The 17,451-nt window shown below is 35.1% G+C and overlaps 2 protein-coding genes across 3 annotated transcripts; one reads left to right on the forward strand and one right to left on the reverse strand.

The window, feature by feature from the left end:
* On the reverse strand, window positions 1–4,287 carry LOC110382313 (leucine-rich melanocyte differentiation-associated protein). Of its 2 annotated transcripts, none has more exons than XM_064037719.1 (6): window positions 3,472–3,621; window positions 2,969–3,088; window positions 2,492–2,632; window positions 2,074–2,184; window positions 1,161–1,310; window positions 1–746 (listed from the first exon to the last, which is right to left on the reverse strand). In XM_064037719.1, exons 2-6 carry the CDS (start codon window positions 3,010–3,012, stop codon window positions 515–517), a joined length of 678 nt encoding a protein of 225 aa, XP_063893789.1. In that variant the 5' UTR covers window positions 3,013–3,088; window positions 3,472–3,621; the 3' UTR covers window positions 1–514. The 2 variants fall into 2 exon arrangements, with proteins under 2 accessions (XP_063893789.1, XP_063893788.1); XM_064037718.1 differs by lacking the exon at window positions 3,472–3,621 and adding an exon at window positions 4,049–4,287 and having other exon boundaries at window positions 2–746.
* Window positions 4,288–5,419: 1,132 nt separating this feature from the next.
* Window positions 5,420–13,232, forward strand: LOC110382312 (CDK5 regulatory subunit-associated protein 3). Its single transcript, XM_064037721.1, has 10 exons — window positions 5,420–5,578; window positions 5,659–5,912; window positions 7,852–8,011; window positions 8,342–8,494; window positions 8,758–8,985; window positions 9,398–9,529; window positions 9,875–10,030; window positions 10,468–10,661; window positions 11,039–11,210; window positions 13,090–13,232. The coding sequence occupies exons 1-10, from the start codon at window positions 5,573–5,575 to the stop codon at window positions 13,159–13,161; spliced, it is 1,527 nt and encodes a 508-aa protein (XP_063893791.1). The 5' UTR covers window positions 5,420–5,572; the 3' UTR covers window positions 13,162–13,232.
* Window positions 13,233–17,451: the final 4,219 nt, after the last annotated feature.

A 17,451-nucleotide genomic window follows, 5' to 3' on the forward strand; every position in this document is an offset into this window, starting at 1 on the left:
TATAACTTGTGTCATGCATGTCACTTATTTGAATTCCTTATATTTATAGCAACATTGGTCGATTATTCTAGATAATTATCACAATTTTATGAACATATTGCCTTAGATAGGCCGTAATTTCTTAACTATTATTTATTTGCAAATATAGAAAGTATCTTAAAGCTAATTACTAAATTCGGCAGATATGAAGGCACCTTTGTAACTTTAAAACAGCTGTAATAACTCTTACAATTAAGGCCCAAGTTCACTGTCAATGCTCAAAGAAAACAGTTGTTTTAAGCAAAACTGATGTTTATGTTGTCGGTGAAATTGGGCCTAAATGTATTGCAAGCATGCTCTCTCTTTTACTCAAGCAATTAATAAAGACATAACTATTTCTTAACTATAGGTATGTACTTTTTATACTTATTTACTAACAAGAAATAGTCTAAGATATACTTCCATCACAAATCCATTTTACTTAATGTCATTCAAATCTCAACTCTACTCCATACACCTAAGCTCTAAACTCAAACTAAATCAACAAATTCCTATTCTGTTTATCCTTACCCAGCAACGTAGTGATTTTATTTTGGAAAGTGTTCCAAGTGACAGAAGAGTTCACTATTTGTGACAGTCCAGCCGGCTTGACAATGCGCTCGAAGAAAGGTCTCTTGTATAGACGTTGGGCTTCCAGTCTCTGGTCTTCTGTGACCCGACGGTCGTCTAAATGATGGAGGGAGGGGAATTGGGATATGACGAAGAGCCTGGAATGAGTTAAATATAATGGTGAGAACCTCAAATGGTACAGAAAAAAGTATACCAGAATATAATTCAAGATACAAAAATTCGAAATAAACATCTTATAAGGGTCTTCCTAGTGAGCACCAGAATAAACTTTTAAGTTGAAATTTCCTTTCTTGGAGGTTAGTTAGAAAGGTGAATTATTCTGACAGATATCTGCATGCTTACAAGTTACAACAAGACCGTAGAAAGATGGAAAATCTTATAAATGTGAATGTATCTATGGATGTTTGTTCCACTTTGACACAAAAATACTGATGAAGATGGATTTTATGAATCTTGGCAGTAATATAGCAGTTATGATACTGATCCAAGAGTAGTACCATCTATAAGTGAGTAGGACAGGTGGTGAAATCTAGTTAAAGATAATTTCTTACCTGTACTGTAGGTACTCATAGAAAGTGCCACCGTTGAAGTAGCTGGGTGCAGCTGGGTTACCCATTAACGAGAGAATCTGCAGGTTGGGACATGACTCCTTCAGCTTGCCCACCCATGGGTAAAGTGATGTGATCTGACAACGATTTAGCCTGAAATTTGAGAAAATTGCTATAGTTCCACAGTGTTTAAAAAAAGAGGATTTAAATATTGTAAAACTAATTATTGGCGCGGAATATTTAAGTGGCGGTAATTAATACTGTTCTGAAACCTTTCAGTCTTACATTGGTGAAAGTCATAGTCATATTTATTAGAATCCAAATATTAGGTTTTTTTTTTGTTATTTGCAAATAAATAACAAGAACCAGCTAAATAATAATCTTCATGCCTTTTCTTGTATAAGAAATTACAGGGTAATTTTAAAGCATTTTTATTGATTTTAAAGCTATCTGATAAAGAGCTATACACTTATCTAGACAATAACATTGAGTTGTTAAGATTATCATGAAGATAATCTAAAGTTAACTATCTTGTTTTATCATCACCTTGTCCTATAAAGTAATTCAATGTTTACTGTAAACAATAATAACAAATTGAGCAATAACTAAATAGATAATATTGGTCATCATGTTCAAAATACATAAGAATACTTCATAGTTGTAGGTACTATTATTAATCCTGTTTTATCTAGAAGACACCAATAAATAATAAATTGATGTTTTTTTATTTTCGTCAAAGGAATCAATGGTATAAAAACTGTTTCACACTAGCGGATTTAGCATTACATTTGACCTAAATGAGCAGAATCCATGCAAACAAATGCCTTCATTTATTTTGAATTTGGAATAGTTTTATTTCTTTTTAGTGTTCACTGCCAGACCATAAGAGATAAGGAACAATAAGGAGGTTACTCACCACAAGAGTTCCAATTTAGGCAGAGGTGGTAAATAACAATTCTCTGTGATGGGGTTGTCGTCTGCTATCAGGGATGTGAGGCTCTTGAAGTACACCAGCGCATCTAGGTTTCTGTAATAAAGGTGTAGAATAGTTCTTAAAACAATAGTTTATTTTGCAAGTCCCACCAGAATTAACAGGTAATCTATTCCTTAGACTTTGCTGTCTGTCTGACTGACACCAGGCTGTATCTCATGAACCATGATACTGGTTGAACAGTTAACATTTTCTCAGATGATATTTTATAGATAATAGTCCAGAACCCACAGTGCGCAAACCAGATTCGCACTTGGCCAGTTTTTTTTATTTTTTCTGTGCCTGATAGTAGTTTAAAATAAAATGTCAGTAAGTAGACAAGTAGAAATAACTTGAAACTTACGTGATCTTATTGTGACTAATATCCAGGTACTTGATGTGGTCGGAGAACCGTTCCACTATTGTTTTTGGTATGTCATACAGCCTCTCATATGCAAGTGTTAGTTTTTCATTCTCTTCATGTTCCCCTGGTGTGTCTACTGACCTGAAATATTTGAATGGTTAATTATAAGCTTGATAAAATATGAATTTTGACAAAATTAAAGCTGCTTGTAAAGTATTAATTTATAGAACTGTTTGCAAATGAACTGTTTCTGATTTTGAACTAATCTAGCATGTAAAACTCTGTTTCACGTTGTAACCAAAAGGGTAAAAAATCATGTTTACATCATGGTACTACATCATGTATTCTATTTTTGAGCAGGAATGCCTTAAAGAAAATTGTCTAGTACATAAGTCTTAAAAAAATAAACTATAGAGCTGCAAAGTAACAGTTACTACAAATAACTTCTCAATTTTGCTTAAAATTAAGTAAACTTACGCAATAATATCAGGTGGTATTGGTGTCTCAGACATATCTGTCATGGAGTCCACTAGAGCGTCTCTGGAGACATCCACTGAAATCACGCCGTCGTCTGGTCCGCGCACCACTGGGTAACAACTACAAACAGGAGAAAAATATAAGTTAAGTAATTGATTATATAGATACATAAAATTATTATCACACGCATTTAGATGAATTAGGACCTAAAGTTACAAGAAAACTTATTCTTAAATATCTTTTACGCCGATCTTTAGGAAGATACCTATAAATATAGGTAATTTTATTGAAAGAGCAAAACTTGTTTTTGTTTTTAATTTATTCCATCTGCGAAATTGGAATTTTAAAGTGGTCAATTCTTCGTTATTAGTGTAAATGGAAATGTAATTATCATGTTATTTAAATTAGAATGAGTTTAAAACCTTGGGATCGCCAATCACATTTACAACATTTCCGTAAATTGCTAACTTTACTAAATTGCTTACAAAATATTCTCTATTTACCTTGTGAATCTGTTGGACTTTCACTTCTTCAAAATGATATTTATAATAGTGCAAGTGCAATAGTGAGTTATCACAGTCAAATTAATTAAATAAAAGAAAGCAAATAAAGATTAAAACAAAACAAAAAAGTTTTGGTTTAACCTAGTGTTACTGTTAACAAAAAATATGGATTGGTAGTTTTTAAATTAGAAATTAGAAAATTAGTCATCCAATAAAATATTTTTTTTTAAATACAAAACGTTTTAAAATTTCGGTTCTGTTTTATTTTATTTTGTTATGTTACAATATACATTTTATTCTGATTAGTGATTTAAAATGAAATAACTTATTGAACACCATTTGACGGAGAATTGGGACCAATTAACTCTCAATTAATTGCTGCCTACATTTACTCAGCTATTATGGTATCTAGTATTTAACTACTTACATTCAGCATTATGACTGTAGTTTGGCTAAATATTTACTTACTCCAGTTATATTGCTCATGCCAGTTCTAAAAATCCACTTCTTGAACTTAATCTCTTATGATTATCATGCACAGTGGGCTTAAATGGCTTACATAAAGTTACCTACTTACTTGTTATGAATAAATGATTGATCATCATCATCCATTATGCACGAAAAGATAAATAAATGATTTATATGAACTTAAACTTGATTAATGTTCACTACTGCAAGTTATCTCTTTTGATCATGTCAATTGAAACACTCTTAACAATTTCCTGATTGTTCTGAATAATAAATAACGTTAACTATTTAATGAGTCCATGTGCGCGTTTATCTATCGACTCAACGAAATTGTACTGGTGGCAGAGATAAGTAAAATTATTTATTTATTCATAAGTAAGTATAGGTAGACTGATAAGGTATCGGGGTTCGACACTTGATAATATAGTTTGATTACCTATATTAAACATGAACGGTTAGTATGTTTGTAAATTAACGAAGTATTATGTATCAGGTCATTAAGAACAATGCTTAAAAAAGTTTAAAACAGCCTTTTTATCGTCCCACTGCTGGGTACAGGCCTTCTCTCACATGGAGAAGGATTGAGCGTTAATCACCACGTTTGCTCGATGCGGGTTGGTGATTTCAGACTTAATAGTCCAGGTTTCCTTAAGATGTTTTCCTTCACCTTTTTATCAGCCATTGGTGTCCAAGATATACTTAGAAAGTACAAACAAACTTAGAGAAGTTGCATTGGTGGACCTGGAATCGAACCCATGCACTCATACTTTAGGTTGGTTCTTTAGGTACCCACTAGGCCACCACGACTTACATCATCAAATTCATCATCAGCGATTGTTTTTGTAAATATTATTCCCTAAATCATTCTTAATTTTTTTCTGCAGCTAAATAAGGCTATCACTTACTCCTTGTAGGCTATCAACTAAGTCTAAGTGTATGTAGTAAGTGTGCGAATAGTGAAAATACAATGTATACCGAATAATAAAGTCAAGCTAGCTTTTCTAATAAATAGTAAACGACGTTACATATTACTTCATAACTGCATCCTCCCGAGTGTTAGTACCAATGTAATACTTGCGCAAGACGGCTGGCAGGAGCTGGATGCGAGTAGCCGAAAATCGATCTCAGTGGCGTGCACTTGGAGAGGCCTATGTCCAGCAGTGGACTGCGATAGGCTGATGATGATGATGATGATGATGATGATGAATACTTATGGGTAGGTATATGAAAAAACTAACTAAATTGCTATGTTTTAAAGATATCTCTTATAGGTACACTCCTATAATGCAAAGACCGAAGTGTGTGAAAATAGTAAAATCTTACCAAAAAAGTATACACATAGATGTGGTAATTTATGTGGATTTTCTGTTGATACAGTTTTCTCCTGCAGTCGTTTTGACCGACAAATACCGATATATTTTAATTTATTTAGAGCAATATCAAAACTACCAATTATTATGTTAGTAGAATTTACAAAAATAATATGGCAACTACGTTATCAAAAACGTCATACGTTTTGTTGACACGTCATAACAAAAACAGCTGCTGTTGGAAACTCGTAAAAATTGTCAATTACACGCTAAAGTTAAAATTATTACGTATTACAAATTCATAAATTAAAAGTGATAAAAAAATGGACGTAAGTAATATTTTTCACCTAGTAAAAGCTTAGAACCGTATAAACAATTCGATATCATATATAACCTGTTTGTTTTCTAGGAGAGTAATATCCCCATAGATATTAACATAGGAAAGTTACAAGACTGGCTGGTTAGCCGTCGTCATGTGAGCAAGGAGTGGCAGAAAAGTGCTCCGGCTGTGCGGGAGAAGATCAACAATGCTCTGAAGGACATGCCTAAACATGATGACATAGCTAGCCTGCTGGCTGGCAGCTACATCAACTACTTCCACTGTTTGAAGATTGTTGACATACTGAAGTTAACTGAGGCAGATACTAAGAATCTGTTTGGAAGGTATTGTGCTAACTTGCTATAGTAATCAGAAGATGCATTCCGTACATAATTATTATGAGTTATGTGACACTTTATTGTGGCTGTGTGATGATTTCTATATCTAGAGGTAAAAGCACAATGGACTATTGTTTTGTTACTATTGCACAATATCAGTTAAGTAGTAAAGAATTGTTGTAATAGAAATAATTCTAGTTCTTAGGATTTCATAAACATATGTGTTGCTAGGAAACCAGTAGCAATACCTTTTAAAACTTTATACATTAGCTTTGGTTTCAAATAAACGAGTTCTGCATTTTACTATGTACAGCTTGTGCCAGCGATAAAAAGTTGTCTATAGCTATGTTATCCACTCAAGCGTCCAAGCCGCGCGGTGATTCTCGGCCCACCTGTCCGCGCATGAAATGTCAATTGCTTTTTTACGACCAAGCGAGACTCTCTCAACAAAATCGATTACTACTGAAAAACTACAATAGCTAGATTCGAATAAAAAATACTCACGGAAAGCTAAAAGAACGTCAAATTTAATTTGATTAAAAGTAAATTACTTTAATTAATATTATAGGATGATAATAAAGTATAAAGTTGAGGATATCAAAAAAAATATCGTAATTTTTTTTTTATTCCGAGTTTCATAAGAAAAATATAGTGATTACTGGTAGCAATGTTTTTTATTATATTAGTACAGGATATACTCTTTAAAATGATACCAATATCTTAATATAAATAATTAGTTTTCTGTCATGAAAAAATAAACAAAGTTAAGTGTTTCTCAAGCGGTCACTGGGCCTCGGGCGACGTAAAAATGTGGCAAGATGGCCGCCCGGCTAATAGCGTGTTCACACGACGAGGTTGTTTTAATGCAACACGCATATTACTGTTCGGTATGTTTATTGAGCAAACATGTTTACTTTTATATAATTTTATTACATATATTTTTTTATTATGTTAAATAGAAAAAAAGAAAGCGGTTATTGGTATTACAGTAAAATAAATACACTGTAAAACTGTAATTTTAGGTATTTTTCATTCTTTGATAATGAAAAACGAAAACGAAATAAACATGCCATCACCTATAAGTAGATACATAAACAAAGTTAAAAACCACAAAACATTCCCAAATTGATCATAAAACGCTCCGTGTGAACAAACCATTATTTACGTTGTAAGTAGATCAGTCCAAGGGGAGTCGGCTCACCAACACTAAAATCATGAATAACGTCTTAACATTTTAATCATTTTAGACCCCATCTCAATGTATTTCGTTTGTAAATGGCCATTAACGTGCTAATAGTGAACGATTATCGTATATTTTGCATTTATTTACCAAAAATAACCATTTAGAATACACTGTAAACAATAGAAAAGTATCAAACGATGATCGTGTAGTGATCGTATAACTTTTCCAACTAAATTATACTATGTAAACGTTTTGAAATTGTCGTAAAAATACATATTTCATAAAGGAAATTTCTTCACGTTTATTTTGATATAAAATAACAATCTAAATAAGTTATAAAACAAGAAACTTACCATATTTTTGTCAAGAGCTCCACACACAAAAAAGTCACTTGTCAAAAACGACGAACTGTCAGTTCAATATATTTTTTTATAAATTTATTGTTGCCATTGCACAGAAAAAATCACAACTCACGGATGACAAATTTAATAACGCGCCATCTAGTATCAATCAACTATATTAATACCACCTGGCTATAGCGCTGTACACGTTTAAACTGAACGATGTCGTTCGGATACTGTAGTCACCATGAACGCTTAAGGCAAGAATTTTTTTGGTGACTGTTATCACCTCGGACGCTTGAGTGGTTATTGCCAAGTGTCATTTAATCTCATTCAGTTGTTTTAACATGAAGAAGTAACAAACACACACAATCACAAACTTTCTTCTTTATAATATTAAATTAGTGTGATAACATTTCAGGTATGGATCACAGAGGATGAAAGACTGGCAAGACATAGCTCGTAGCTATGAGAAGGAGAACCTATACTTGGCTGAGGCAGCTCAAATCCTAGTCAGGAACATCAACTATGAAATCCCTGGGCTAAAGAAGCAGATTGCTAAGGAGGATCAGTTGCAGATTGTAAGTTTCTAATCACAATTAAATTAAACAATAAACAAACCATAACCAGATGTGAAATTGCCAGCCAATGGTCAATTGAGTGATTTGATTGCTGGTAGGCCTTTAGGCCTTTGAAAGTATTTATGAAGGTAAAAATAATTAAATTACGTTGTATTTAGTTGCCCATTCCAAATGGATTTAGATAAATCCAATGGAGAAGAATGAGATTTCCAAAAGGATACTTCAAAATTATTATGTCATTATTATCATTAATATTCTGCCATAATGTACATGTTATTTTTATGTACATGTTATTTTTATTCTCACACAAAATAATAATTTTACTTACAGGAACTAGAGAAGAAACACACAGATTTCCTAAAGAATGAGGCATCAAGCAAGTCAGAGTTCCTGACACTATGCAAACAACTTGGTATCCAAGGTGACAGGATCAAAAGAGAGCTTGTGGACCGCCTGCAAGAACTGCCTGATATATATGACAAGGTAAGACTTGTTGAATCAAATTTAAAAAAAATTTTGTACATCAGTCAAAAGTTTATCTTTCGCCTTAAAAGTAGGTCGTTTTTGATAATTAAATAATAAGACTTGTAAGTTGATCAATTTTCTAGGTAGTTGATCAACTCTCGAAAAATAATAAACGGGAGTTGAAATGTACTATTCAGATATGAACACTATACATATATGAATTATAAGTAAATAAATAGTTCACAGTTGAAAGCAACTAAATAAATGACCTCTTTTTTCAGATCGGCAAATCTCTAAAGCCACTCCAACCAGGAATTGACTTATACTCTGCATTTTCAAAATACATCTTAGGCGACAAATGTTCAGAAGTGTTACCATTACTACAATACGTGGTTGAGCATGGCAACACCACAGTGTACGAGTGGAGTTATGGGGAGGCACCTCTTAGTGTGGAGCCTGATCCTGTACATATTGAGTTGGATGATGAGGATCAGGGCGCTGGTGATCAGGTAACCTACCATTGCATCTACCATATTAATAACAAGAACTTTTTTTATACATACCTATATGTCAAAACTGTGAAAGCATAATAATTGTACACATCCGTCATCATCTGATACCTTATAATACATATTCGTGACTGCTAAATAAGATAAAGAATAAAATTTTACTGTTGTATTCTGTAACTTAAATATGTAAATAAGCCAAAACCTAATGTGTAGATAAATACAATGTAGTGGTTGTACACGCAGAAACACACATACATACATACATAGAGGTCAAACTGTGAACTTCTTTAAAAAAAATCGGTTAGAAAAACGACGAGTGTTATTTCATAAAATGGCTCATGAAAGTTCAGCTGTAAAAATAATATTCTTGGTACAAAAATTGTGTCCATATCCGTATTATTCTCATTCACAGATAGATTTCGGCGACAACGCAGAAATAGACTTCGGTTCGATAGAGGCTCCCGCCGACATAGACTTCGGCGACGGCGACGCGGGCGGAGAAATCGATTGGGGAAACATCGACGTTGCAGCGCCTGAGAACGTCGTGAGTATAATATACTGTAGTATATATTATAAAGAAGATTTTTTTTGCTTGTTAAAACTCTTTCCTATGGACATGGGAAGGACAAGGAAATAGCCGAAAACAGCCAGTATTTGGGTACATAAAATGTATGAAATGAATTGTGGGACTTGTTAAAAGCAAAATGTATTCAATGAATTAATCATGTCCCAAAGTTGACGCGGTGCGTTAGAACTTGAAACACAAGAGGTCATTGGAGTGACATGTATTTCTTTCTTAACAAAATTCTTGTCACGAGGAATACAAATATTTTAATTCCTTATTTTATGGCCTCTGTTAATACATTATTTTCCCATATCTGTCCCTTAGGATTTATCTGCGGACTTAGCGCACGTATCCCTCGAAGAGTCCGGCATAGTATTGGAAGAGCAGGGTGTTTGCGGGGGGGTAGCGAGGGGGAAGGACGCGTTGACTCTGCTCGACAACCCCGCCACTAGGAACCAGATCATCGATCAGCTCGTTGAGGTCAGTACAAACAAAAAGTCATTCACACACTCACTCACTCACTTATTCACTGACTTATACACTTTTTTACTGGCTGATACTCTCATTAATGAATTTTCTCTAAATAATAAAGGGTTCATTTATTGACTCACTCACTTATTTACTGACTCACTCACTTATTTACTGACTCACTCACTTATTTACTGACTCACAACTCACACCCTCGTTAGCTAATTTTCTCTAAATAATTAAGTCACCCACCCTTTCATTCGATCAAACACCCACTTCTTCATTTGCTCACCTGCCCACTCACTCATTTAACTAACTATGTATTCATACACTCATTACCTCACTCACCCACGCACTCAATCACTGACACACACCCTCATTTATTCACGTATTAATCATCTATCCCATAGCTAACTCAGCGAATTAAACTTTCTAAATGTCTTTCCCAGCTGGAATCATTCCTCAAGATGCGTCTATACGAAACGAACACTTCGGGCGACAGTCATTCGTTCAGCTTACTGCAGCAGCTGCCCACAGAGAGCTCGGCAGCTCTGACCGCCATGCTGGACGCGGTACAGATCGCCACCGCCAAGCTGACCGCGCCGGAGATCAACCATCTGCATAACGTGAAACACTCGCCTAGGTATGTAGTTAAGTTAGGGTGTTTGCAGGCAAACATCTGGTCGTACGTAGTTTCGTAAGCTAAACTGGGTGTCAATTAGATACTCGCCTAGTGGCGTAGGTGAGTTCGCTAACAGTTTGGCTGTCAGTTGGGCACTCGCCGGTTACTGGTTTATTGAGCTGACATGTCGGGTCTCTGTCAGGCACTCACCTGGGTAGGTCAATTATCTAAGTTCTCTGTTATCTGCTTATTTCTTTATTCCTTACTGTGATCCCCATAGTAAAATGAACTTGAATTTCAGGAATCACCTTCAAACCAAACCGTATTTTTACCATAATGTATTTATGTAGTAAATACTTGCTCCATACCATATTTACACAACTTTTCTCTCTCCCCAGATACGTAGACGTCCTAACAGCTCAGCTCAAACAGAAGCTAGCTCTATGCGACAAGCTATCCCGCCTGGCGAGCCGCGCGGCGGAGCAGGGCGCAGGCGCGGCGGCGCGGGCGGCACATCTGCGCCCACTGCTCACTCGCATCGTCGACAGGACCAAGGAGTTGCAGGCACAGGTAAGCACATTATGCCTTGTTGAGTGTGCGAAGTAAAAACAGAAGCTAGCTCTATGCGACGAGCTGTCCTGCGCATCGTTGACAGGATCAAGAAGTTGCAGGCACAGGTAAGCACATTGTGCCTTGTTAAGTGTGCGAAGTTAACTTATGGTAAAAGGTGATTATGGTAAATTATACTGCATGCCAAAAAAAGGATGCCAAAGTATATCAAACGCGGGTCAATTGACTTGATTACTATGTACTATGTATTTTATAATTATATATTTTCAAAATTGACAGTATTGCTGAAACATAATTCTGTCACTGTAAAACACTTACGTAAATTGCTACAACAATGAGACCTATTTGACCGACAACATTCTTAGAACAATTGTTTACTTTGAAAATTCATAGTTAACAGTTGTTTTAAGAAAAATGGCGATTATGCTCTTGGTGTAAAGGCCCAAATTACATTTTTTTCACTGAAAACTGAAAGTATTAAGTCTAACCCGACCTTTACCTTAGTCCCAAGCTTTTAGGGGAACCTTTCAGTATTTTAGGTATATAGGGTAAATACGCCAAATGTCGGCCTCCCCCCAAACTTCGGCCGTCTGTACATTTTCAGCTTGCATTCATTCAAAAGGTAATTAAGTGTCAGTTTTGCTCCTCCAATTGCAACCTTGGTTTATACCCTATACGTACAAATCGTTACTATCCGATTCTGTTACTTAGTCTTCTCATACTGAGCGTCAGTAGCGATTGCGCCGCTGAAACATCAAATTCACATGCAAAGTAGCTTACTCGAAGTGAATACTCACATTTTGGGGATTGATATTAGAACGATAAAACATTTATTTATTTTTGTTTTAAGCTTGATTATCACTAAAGGGTTATTTTTACTATATTTTAAGATTGTTTTTTCAGCGTTTTGCGTATATTTTTCAAGGAAAAGTAGGAGGCCGCCATTAGGATAACAGTTTTGACTTAAAACCGGATTCTCGGCCGTGGCCGACTTAAAGTAAATGCAGTCTATTTTATAAATTACTATTGTACTAATTCCGTTGGCTTAAAAGAAAATTTGCAAAGCTTATAGGCAAATCGATCTATTTTACGTTTAATAGCCAAATAACGGCCGGGGTGATATTAGTCGAATCTCGAGAAATAAGGTACAAGAAATAGGGGCCGACATTAAAGATCGGAAATAATCGTAATGTCGACCAGCTTCGAACTCGAGCGCCACTATACAGGCTGATGAAAAAACACTTATATTTTTTCATTTTCTCAAAATGAAATTATTTATTTATTATAATTTATTACATTGAGTTAGACAAGACAAAGAAGTTAAGTTTAAATGTAGGAGTTGACAGTATTGTAGGCATGTTTATGGTAGCTTTATGGTTTGGGACTTGCTATCTATTGAACCGTTCTTTTGGCTTAAAAATATAAATGGTTGGTCGTGAATACGACTTTTTTTTTAGGGGAAACGAAAAAAATATTTTACTATTTAACAAATACAATTACAAATGTATACTTAGTATTATATTGGAATTCTGCCAAAATAAATCATGTTAATAATATTAATCACTGCCTTAATTTAAAACACCCTATAGCCGGCCGACATTTGGAAAAAACGCGACCGACCTTGGGCCGTGAATGGCCGACTTTAGGGTTTTTCTGTTCTCGACGCATCTAAGCCTTATTACTTCTTTCTTTTCGTAGAAATATCAATCTTATGCCTATAAACATGAAATAGATTAATCAAACTATCCAAAACCGCATCAGAAACTATCTTTCGTTGGAAACTAACGGTGCTATAGCGAACCGCAGTCAGAAAATCGCTAAAGGGGCCGACATTTGGCGTATTTACCCTAGTACTCAATCTCACGTATTTCTTTAACAGATCGAGAGTGACATATCGAAGAAGTACAAAGGGCGGCCGGTGAACATCATCGGCGGAGTGAAGTTCTTATAGAACTGGAACTATTGTAAATATCGTTGACTCTATTCGTTATTATAAATATATTATATGGTATCTTTTTTTTTACAAATTTTTGCATTTTTATTTGAACCTGCTTGTAATTTTAGTGTACCTAAGGATCATTCATTTAATTAACATTTATACCTTGAAATCTGCATCTATCTATACTAAGACTGTGAATGTTAGTCAAAAACGTAGATATATGAAGTGGTCCGTTCTGCAATAATGATCCATGCGTCCAAAAATATTCAAATCTTGTTACTAACGCGTCATTTGTTGCATTAATTGCAAATAGACAAACCAATATTCTCAAGGTCATTATTTAGTTTTTTGTTCATTAACATGGGTACCACCCACTTATTTATAATAATATAGAACTAACAAACATTCATTAATATTTAAATAAACATCTTGTATAAATAAAGTGCGCGCTCTTGAAGTAAGGTTACCGACTCAAACATTACATTAGAAACAGCGCAGCAATTACCGAGATTGGTCCAAAGTTTAAACACACACTCTAAAGTGTAGTACAACCAACAAAAAAGTCAAGTTAATTGAGAAAAAGTCTTTTAAGAAATGATGAAGATTTTTTGCGAACTCAGAAAATACAATGTATTAAATTACCTATTGATCAGCCGATTACCTCATTGATCATAAGCACCAAAAAAGTGTAACGTCGATAAAAGACTCGATGTGTACGAATAAATGCGTAGTGTCAAATGCCTAACTTCAGAAATGCAGAGTTAACTGGCACCAACCGTACTCGCATTTCGATCTCATCGGTCAACTGTACCTATTAACCAATAGTTCATGAGATTCGCACATTGTGACATATGGACAGCTTCCGAAGGTTGTTGACAAACGACAAACAAGTCGATGTTTTATATATTTTATGGCTCTTGCTATCTACTAAAACGATGCTGCGAAATAATGAAATAGTTACGATAGGTGTTGCACAATCCTATGAGTTAAATCTGTGCCTGATTGTAAAGAATATAACTACCGACAAATTGTTAAGTCTGGAGAGATAAATACATGTGCGTTGTGTAAAGAAGTTAAACTTTATGACTATTTAACACAGTACCTAGTGTTATGCTCGTACCGACACTCATATGTACTTACACTAAAATGTTGTTAAATATAATACAATAATTTTGTACTAAAGTTTCTATTGAACTCTCCAGCTTGATTAAAGCATTTATTAAGTAAATAACTTACTATTTAGTCATCTGTGGCTGCGCTATAGGGTCCATATTGCTTCTAGACTCATGTCTGCGCAAATGCTCGTGCACTATAATATGTCCTGCGCAGCTGGCTGATCTCCTTATATGAGAACAGCCGCCGTATCCGATAATCGGCTAGAACGCCATTATTATTATTTCAGTGAAAAAAAAACCAAATACAAATAAAAATCTTTTATATCTACAGTAAACTTATCCGTAAAAATAATAAGGATAGTAATAATACGCGGGGTAGTAATAATACGGGTAATACACGATAGGCCAATACACTACACATGGGGAACCAGAACCCTGTTTGTCCTTGTCCTTGTTAGAGTCATTGGAACTGCTTCTTCTCCCAGGGGGCCCGTTCTTACATTTTGAATCCGCAGTAACAAAGCTGTTTATTAATATAACTGCGATAAATAATAGCGCTATTGCTCGTAGATATGATTGTATCTGAAATTAATTTTATTTAATTATTATTTAGAATGAGTACCTACTCAGCAGTTTCACCCGAGTGTAGAAAGAAATAGGTACTAACTTAATCTAAAAAGCAGCTCTTGACATTCACTTCACACTAGACGTACAAAACTACTGAACCGATCTTGATGACAATTTAGTTCCATAAGTTATCTTCTTTTTGACCAGATTCGGGAAGTAGATACCTCGGGATGCGTGTGGCAGCACGGACATTAGCTAGCAGAGAGCTTGTCTAAGCTTGAGCTTGTAAAGTGACACACCCCACTACCGCATTTTTAAAGGATACGGTATTAGGCGACTTTTCAGCTTACAAGAGCTCTACATCTATAGGTAACTAGATAGTCATATACTCACTTTTAAATCGATCATTTTTTCACTAATCAAAATGCAGCTGTACCTCAAGGGAGATATAACGGTTGTGCCATCACGTGGGCTCAGAACTCAGAACACATAATCAATTCAGGGGACGTAACCAGCTAATTGACTATTGATCCGCCGTGACTTCTCAGGTAATGAGTTGGTTGTCTCACTACTGGGGCCCGATTCTCCTAATTTTACTTAAGCAACATACGATTCACATTCGACTGCGATCCAATCCCGACTCGATTACGATCGAAGCGTATGTGCGCTATTTTTTCTTTGAAATAAAAGTTTTTATCCTTTTCTGTCATTCAATAATGAATTATTTTGTCTGCAAATGATTTATGATTGCAATATGATTGTAGAGCAAACTACCGTATAGACCAAAATCACCAAAATAGCAGACCAATCGAATGTCGTTGGAATACGATTGGTCTTATATTAGTAGCAGAATGCCCGGTATGGTTAAATCTGCTATTGCGATCATATTGCGATTCGATTTCTATTCGATTTTGACATTATTAACTTAGGAGAATCGGGCCCCTGTTGTCTGTTACTATGGTGGGTGCTTAGTTAATGTGCTTCCAGTGTTGCGGGGATCATGTTAATATGTAATTGTTTAATTGCTTTTGTAAGTTGTAAGTGAAATTCAGGGAAATGGTTACCTATATGAAAGGTGATTTATAATTTTGTTTATAATTAATGATGTCCTCCGAGCCGATTCTCGGCTACGGCGGTTGTCAGCATGTAAGAAGATTAGCCAACTGCGCAGGATATATTATATATGTGCTGCTTACACGAGAACAGCCGCCCGTAGCCGATATTCGGCTAAGAGGACATCACCATCATCACATATGTGCACAAGCATTTGCGCAGACACAAGTGCACCGATAGGACGGTAATCCGATACGACCGGGGAGAGATCAGGCGCAGCGGAGTATAATAAAGAGTTAAACTAAAATGTTACCTAGTTTGAAACACCTTTGATAACTTCTTTGGCCCTTTTTAATTGCCCACGGTATTCCCATGGACGGGTTGTGTAGGTTAACTTCGGCAGTCGCAATAAGACAATTATAAACAATGCTTGTTGATAATTATTTTTCTCTCAGATAAATGATAAATATATGAGAAAATATAGCTTAGATTTTCAGATTGCATCACATATTTTTTAAACTACTATAGCTTTAAAATGACACGAAATAATTAAACAAAACATTAGGTTTGCGCCAACTAACTTTGCAGGTCTGAAGTGACTTTGAATATGCGAGACCTTGTGTAATGAAAGACTCTTTCTTAACCGATCAGCCGTGAAAGGTAGGGTTTTGTATAAAACGTTCTATAAATATGTGCTATATAGGTCAGAATGTTAATCAGTCCTTTTTCAGTATGTTCTTTTGTGATGGGTGCATTGATATCTACGCAATACATAACGCCTCCGCGTTGGATAGGTAGGATTGGTAGGTACCTACGCATAAGAAAATACATATGTAAGAAATCAATAATTATATTTTTTGTGTTATTTTAAAAGATATGCAAAAAGACGATTAAGTTCATGTTGTCAAATATTTCATTAGTTGTAGTTGTAGAAATATCTCACGGAGTAAATAAATGACAAAATAAGAATCCCTTGATACAATAGGTGTGACCAAAATTTTATATAGACGTAGTGGACATGTCGATACAAATGTGAACATTCCAGAACAATGTCAAGATCCAACCATCTAAGCACATTTATTATTAAAAAATATTCGACTTATGATTACTTGAACAGAAAAAATCTTATATAAAGCATGGCGTTCCCCTTTGATTATATATATGTCTAGATGGAGTGTCACCATACAATCCCAACAAAGAAGCAGAGACAAAATTGTTATGCATGTGTGCGTGTAGATGTCATTTTACACTACGCGTTGACGTAAATAATGATACCAGCTTCTACGATTCTCCCATAAATAATGAAAAAAATAGACTAATTAAATAAGTTTGTATACATAGTGTTATTCGGTTTAACTATAACTTTATAGAAAATTGAACCTTGCTTGGCACTGCTCCTTTTGTAAGTCTTCGTCGCCCTATCTTGTCGACAGTACTCATGTCCTTGCTGTGGAAGTGATCGGAACACACTACGGTATTTTTTGCTGGTGTCCACATCGCATCTCCGCGGCTTTTTTTTAATGCGGTCTGACTCCTAACAATAGGATTACTTGGAATTCTAAAAAAA

The sequence above is a fragment of the Helicoverpa armigera genome, chromosome 14, assembly GCF_030705265.1.
Source record: "Helicoverpa armigera isolate CAAS_96S chromosome 14, ASM3070526v1, whole genome shotgun sequence".
Classification (NCBI taxonomy): Eukaryota; Metazoa; Arthropoda; class Insecta; order Lepidoptera; family Noctuidae; genus Helicoverpa; species Helicoverpa armigera.

Bases quoted from the DNA above. Each gene is read 5' to 3' on its own strand.
- LOC110382313 (XM_064037718.1), bottom strand. From the start codon at position 4,083: ATGGATGATGATGATCAATCATTTATTCATAACAA. The intron at 2,633-2,968 runs GTAAGTTTACTT...CAAATATTTCAG, and splicing joins ATACCACCTGATATTATTGC to GTCAGTAGACACACCAGGGG. The intron at 747-1,160 runs GTAAGAAATTAT...AACTCATTCCAG, and splicing joins TATGAGTACCTACAGTACAG to GCTCTTCGTCATATCCCAAT.
- LOC110382312 (XM_064037721.1), top strand. The intron at 10,031-10,467 runs GTCAGTACAAAC...TGTCTTTCCCAG, and splicing joins TCATCGATCAGCTCGTTGAG to CTGGAATCATTCCTCAAGAT. The intron at 11,211-13,089 runs GTAAGCACATTA...TTTCTTTAACAG, and splicing joins CCAAGGAGTTGCAGGCACAG to ATCGAGAGTGACATATCGAA.